The 6,535-nt window shown below is 38.9% G+C and overlaps 1 protein-coding gene across 1 annotated transcript in view; it reads left to right on the top strand.

Annotated features, from left to right (window-relative positions):
- Positions 1–6,535, top strand: part of LOC133633627 (microtubule-associated serine/threonine-protein kinase 1-like) — an 83,294-nt gene that overhangs the window by 14,687 nt on the left and 62,072 nt on the right. Inside the window, exons 5-6 of the mRNA XM_062026211.1 lie at positions 5,523–5,732; positions 5,795–5,896. Of these exons, the coding sequence (XP_061882195.1) occupies positions 5,523–5,732; positions 5,795–5,896 (312 nt within the window). The remainder of the gene's footprint in view (positions 1–5,522; positions 5,733–5,794; positions 5,897–6,535) is intronic.

Raw genomic sequence — 6,535 nt, 5'->3', positions numbered from 1 at the left:
GGTCTTGAACTGCAAAGTTGAGTTCCAGCTCTTCCAGTCATATTTGTACGGGAAATTTAGGTCGGATTACAAATCGTAGAAAATGGACTAAAAAGCATTATGCTTGTAACTCAAATTTTCACTTGACTATAAAATATCTCCTCAGTTGAGGTGCCGGTGTAGTTTCCGGGCAAACAAATTGCTTTTTGTTACTTTGCAAAAGCAACAACTCGATAAATCCGCTTCCTGACAGGAAGTCGGACACGTCTCTCGGTGCGTGGCCCGTTAAACACCTGCAGCCAGCCTTCCCCGGCAGAGGAAATGACAAGCCCTCGCAGCGTCCCTCCATTGATTATGCAAATCTACCGTCGGGTTCCTTCATAATTAACTGGGGATGCGTGGCAGGATTAGACAAAGTGACAAGCACCTGTCAGATTGGAACTTTTACCCCCGGAGATTCCTTTTAAGCCGCCGAGCCGACTAATGAGTTCCGCAGAATGCCGCTCGTGGTGACACTTTTCACGTGACAATCACCGTCTCTCCTGGCGTTCTATTGATAGAACCACGCCGAGTCTGTCTGGCGTCCACTGGGATTCACACACTTTAATGTACTCCTGAACTTCTAGGGACCTGAGAAAGATGCCTGCCTCTTTAGGACCAGCCTTTCTAGATATATAAAGATTTGTATTTACAACATTAATAATATATACATACTATGCAAATATAAAAAATGTAAGCTTTTAGTTGTTTTTAGGGACCGAATGTCCCTTTGGAACAGAGGACCCTATTGTATTTGTAAGGCTTTATTGTTATTATACTGCCGCCTCTTTGTGCTGTAATTTGACCCCCTTAACATGCTTCAAAACTCACCATATTTGACACACACATCAGGACTGGCGAAAATTGCGATCTAATCAAAAAACCTTGCCCCAAAACTCAAAATTGCGCTCTAGTGCCCCCTAGGAAGAAAACACAGACAAAACTGCCTGTAACTCCCACTAGGAATGTCGGAGAGACATGAAACAAAAACCTCTATGTAGGTCTCACTTAGACCTAGATGTCATAAAGTGACATCCTTCAGCAAAAATCAACAGGAAGTTTGCAATTCCCCCTTCAAAACAAAAGTTTTGTAAAAACATTCACTTTTGCCTCTTTGTGCTGTAATTTGACCCCCTTAACATGCTTCAAAACTCACCAAACTGGACACACACATCAGGACTGGCAACAATTGCGATCTAATAAAAAACCCAACCCCAAAACTCAAAATTGCGCTCTAGCGCCCCCTAGGAAGAAAACACAGACAAAACTGCCTGTAACTCCCAGTAGGAATGTCGTAGAGACATGAAACAAAAACCTCTATGTAGGTCTCACTTAGACCTAGATTTCATACACTGACAACCCCCAGCAAAAATCAACAGGAATTTTGCAATTCCCCCTTCAAAACAAAAGTTTTGTAAAAACGGTCACTTTTGCCTCTTTGTGCTATAATTTGACCCCCTTAACATGCTTCAAAACTCACCAAACTGGACACACACATCAGGACTGGCAAAAATTGCGATCTAATAAAAAACCCAACCCCAAAACTCAAAATTGCGCTCCAGCGCCCCCTAGGAAGAAAACACAGACAAAACTGCCTGTAACTCCCACTAGGAATGTCGGAGAGACATGAAACAAAAACCTCTATGTAGGTCTCACTTAGACCTAGATTTCATACAGTGACACTCTTCAGCAAAAATCAACAGGAAGTTTGCAATTCCCCCTTCAAAACAAAAGTTTTGTAAAAACGGTCACTTTTGCCTCTTTGTGCTGTAATTTGACCCCCTTAACATGCTCCAAAACTCACCATATTTGACACACACATCAGGACTGGCGAAAATTGCGATCTAATCAAAAAACCTAGCCCCAAAACTCAAAATTGCGCTCTAGCGCCCCCTAGGAAGAAAACACAGACAAAACTGCCTGTAACTCCCAGTAGGAATGTCGTAGAGACATGAAACAAAAACCTCTATGTAGGTCTCACTTAGACCTAGATGTCATACAGTGACATCCTTCAGCAAAAATCAACAGGAAGTTTGCAATTCCCCCTTCAAAACAAAAGTTTTGTAAAAACAGTCACTTTTGCCTCTTTGTGCTGTAATTTGACCCCCTTAACATGCTTCAAAACTCACCAAACTGGACACACACATCAGGACTGGCAAAAATTGCGATCTAATAAAAAACCCAACCCCAAAACTCAAAATTGTGCTCTAGCGCCCCCTAGGAAGAAAACACAGACAAAACTGCCTGTAACTCCCAGTAGGAATGTCGTAGAGACATGAAACAAAAACCTCTATGTAGGTCTCACTTAGACCTAGATGTCATACAGTGACATCCTTCAGCAAAAATCAAAAGGAAGTTTGCAATTCCCCCTTCAAAACAAAAGTTTTGTAAAAACAGTCACTTTTGCCTCTTTGTGCTGTAATTTGACCCCCTTAACATGCTTCAAAACTCACCAAACTGGACACACACATCAGGACTGGCAACAATTGCAATCTAATAAAAAACCCAACCCCAAAACTCAAAATTGCGCTCTAGCGCCCCCTAGGAAGAAAACACAGACAAAACTGCCTGTAACTCCCACTAGGAATGTCGGAGAGACATGAAACAAAAACCTCTATGTAGGTCTCACTTAGACCTAGATTTCATACAGTGACATCCTTCAGCAAAAATCAACAGGAAGTTTGTTATTCCCCCTTCAAAACAAAAGTTGTGTAAAAACAGTCACCTTTTTTCAAACATTATGTCCTCTGATGTTTGTCGTGTCGGCTTCAAATTAGCACAGGAGATAGATTGAACCCTTCTGATTAAAAGTTGATGAAAGAGTTTTAATTACTGCTCCGGTTTGGATTTTATGAGCCCTCAAAGTCGGTTTGGTCCATCGCTGCTTGCAGCTTTAATTGTTGTTTGTAATTGTGTGAATGCTCCAAAACATTCACACATTATGCTTTTCTACACCATTATTGATCTATTTATTATTATTCTTCTTCTCCAGATTTTGGCACGCTCTACCTTTCACATTTTTCATCCAATTCAAACGATTCCAACTTAAAAGAGTTGAGCCTATTCAGGAATGGCATTCTTTCCCTTAACAAATTCCAAAAATTCCCAGATTCCCCAGAATTCCCGGTTTTCCAGGACATTTTTCCCATTTTAAATGATTTGGCCATTTTTCAAACTTTCACCATTTCCACATTTTCAAGCGATTCAAACCATTCCACCTTTAACATATTCCACTCATCCTGAACATTTAAACTATAATTTTTCCAAGTTCGAAAAAATTCCAGGAATTCCCGTTTTTTCAAACCCTATTTCCACCCATTTTTCTGTCGACTACTCCTTCCACATTTTTCAACCCACTTCAACCGTTTCACTGTCAAAACATTCCTCCAAAACATTCCTCCTAATCAGGACAAAAAACAAAGTTGCTTCTTGAACTGTAAAAATTCCCAGTTTTCCCGAAATTCCAGGAATTCCATAATACCATTTCTCAATTGAAAATGTTACTACTTCAACATTTCTCGACCGATTTGAAATTTTTTAACCCCAACCATTTCAACTCATTCAGACCACTGTCAAAACATTTTTCTTAGTCAGTACAAAAAACCAAGTTGGTTTAGGAACTAGAAAAATTCCCAGTTTTCCCGAAATTCCATAATACAATTTCTCAATTAAAAACTGTTACTACTTCAACATTTCTTGACCGATTTAAACAATTCCAACACCAACCAGTTCAGCTCATTTAGGACATTCATGCTCCTAATAATTTTCAAAAAAATCCCACCTTTCCCAAAATTCCCAAATTTCCAGGAAGTTCCCATTGAAATGAATGGGACATTTTTCCAAGTTGCACAATTGCCATATCTTTTAACCTATTCAAACCATTCCAACGTCAACACATTCCACTCATCCTGGAAATTCAAACTACAAATTTTCCAAGTTCGAAAAAATTCCAGAAATTCCCGTTTTTTCAAATCCTATTTTCACCCCTTTTCCTGTCAACTACTCCTTCCACATTTTTCAACCCACTTCAACCGTTTGAGTGTCAAAACATTCCTCTTAATCAGGACAAAAAACAAAGTTGTTTTTTGAACTAGAAAAATTCCCGGTTTTCCCGAAATTCAAGGAATTCTGTAATACCATTTCTCAATTCAAAATGTTACTACTTCAACATTTCTCGACCGATTTGAAAAATTATAACCCCAACGATTTCAACTCACTCAGACCATGCAAGTTTTTTTCACCATTTTCAAAAAAATTACCGCTTTTCCCGAAATTCCCATTGAAAAGAATGGGACATTCTTCAAAGTTCCACAATTCCCACATTTTTCATCTGATTCAAACTATTCCAACTTCAAAATAGTCATCCTGTTTGGGAATTGTGTGCTCTACTTCAACAATTCTATAAAAAAAATCCAGATTTCCCATAATTCCTTTTTTTTTTTTTTAGTTTTTCCCATTCAAAATGAATTATTCATTTTTCAAACTTCCACAATTCCCACATTCTTCACCTCATTCAAACCATTCCACATTCAACTCATCTTAGACATTTAAACTACCATTTTCCACATTCAAAACATTTCCAGGAATTACAGTTTTTTTTTCTTACCCTATGTCCAACCTTTTTCGTTGACTACTCCTTTTCCTTTTTTCATCCCATTTCAAGCGTTTCACTGTCAAACAATTTTTCTTAGTCAGGACAAAAAACCAAGTTGGTTTAGGAACTAGAAACATTCCCAGTTTTCCCGAAATTCCAGGAATTCCCTAATACCATTTCTCAATTCAACATGTTACTACTTCAACATTTCTCTACCGATTTGAACAATTATAACCCCAACCATTCGAACTCATTCAGACCATGCAAGTTTTTTTACCGTTTTTCACAAAATTCCCTCTTTTCCCGAAATTGTGCTCGCATTTGACCTGTTTTCCTATTTTTTTTCATATATTCTATAAGGTTGCCAACAAATATGTGTTTCTCAGCTGTGGTCCGCAGCGGTACTCAGTAGTAGTACACTTTCCCACCACTCGTGGCAGTAATGACAACATCAGACAAACAGAAGAAGTCTGGAACTGAAGTCATAGAGAAGATTCTCAAGTGCAAAAAATATGACTAAAGTGGTGAAGCTGTATTTTTATTTGCACTTTAATTTTTATTGAAACATATATTATTATTATTATTCATTACTATTTTTGTTAGAATTTAGCACTGCTTAATCATGTTTAGTTTTTTTTATCAGTTTTTATACCTCTCTTCTTTGCCAGTATATTTGATTAGTATTTATTTTCGTAATCAGCCTGACCTAAGCCTCGATAATAATATTCGTGGTTTCATATCATTTGACAAGGTTTATCCTGTTTAACTGTAAGTAGGTTGGATATAATTATTGAAGATGATTAAAATCAAGAGTAAGATGATTAATTATTTGTTGATATTTTAGTGGGTTCCCGGTCGCCCCTGTAGTGGCAAAGATGTCAAAAATGGCTGACGTGTGCTTCTCCTGCAGGCCAGAGCTCAGATGGAGGAGAGGCTGGCGGAGTTCATCCACAACTACTCCCCAGAGAGCGTTCTGCCCCTGGCCGACGGGGTCCTCAGCTTCATCCATCACCAGCTGGCCGAGCTGTCCCGGGATTGCCTGACCAAATCGCGGGAGGGCCTCATCAGCAGCGTTTACTTCTGTGAGCTGCAGGAGAACCTGGAGAAGCTCCTGCACGACGTGAGTCGTCCAAAGTGAGGCCGCCTGGCGTCTCCTTCACGACCTCCCTTCTCGTTCGCCAGGCCTACGAGCGCTCGGAGAGTTCCGAATTGACCTTCGTCATCGAGCTGGTCAAGAAGCTCTTCATCATCATCTCTCGTCCTGCCCGGCTGCTGGAGTGCTTGGTGAGGCTTTCTAAAAAATAGTCTTGTCTGTGCTTAAAGGGCAATTTTGCCTATCATTCACACTCCTTATGGAAGACAATAACACATATGTTTTTACTTGTTTATGCATTCTAAATCATAAATAAACATTAGCAAAAGTCAGCTAACAATGGAGGTAATGGAAGCCGCTCTATTCCGCCTATAAAGCGCTCTAAAAACCTCCATTAAGGTTTTATATACACACTGTAAGTATATATGTAGTATCTAGTAACATTCATAATAACATGTAATAGTTACATATTTCCCCCTTCAATAACAACAAGACTACTAATCATGGCAGACTTGATTAGAGACAACAAAGACTACTTTGGGACAAATGATGATCCAGAAACTTTGATTTTTGAGCCTGAATATAAGGAGGATGATCTACAAGTGTTAGAAGCTGTGTGCTGAACAGATGCATAACAATATCACTAATACTTGCTAATATTCAGGTCACGACATGTAAATGGATCTTTTCCGCCTATAAAGCGCTCTAAAAACATCCAAAAACCTCCATCAAGGTTTTATACACACACTGTAAGTATTTTTGTAGTATCTAGTAACATTCATAATAACATGTAATAGTTACATATTTTCCCCTTCAACAACAACAAGACT

Source organism: Entelurus aequoreus, linkage group LG18 (genome assembly GCF_033978785.1).
Source record: "Entelurus aequoreus isolate RoL-2023_Sb linkage group LG18, RoL_Eaeq_v1.1, whole genome shotgun sequence".
In the NCBI taxonomy this organism is placed as follows: Eukaryota; Metazoa; Chordata; class Actinopteri; order Syngnathiformes; family Syngnathidae; genus Entelurus; species Entelurus aequoreus.
This window is presented reverse-complemented; position numbering and strand designations above follow the sequence as displayed.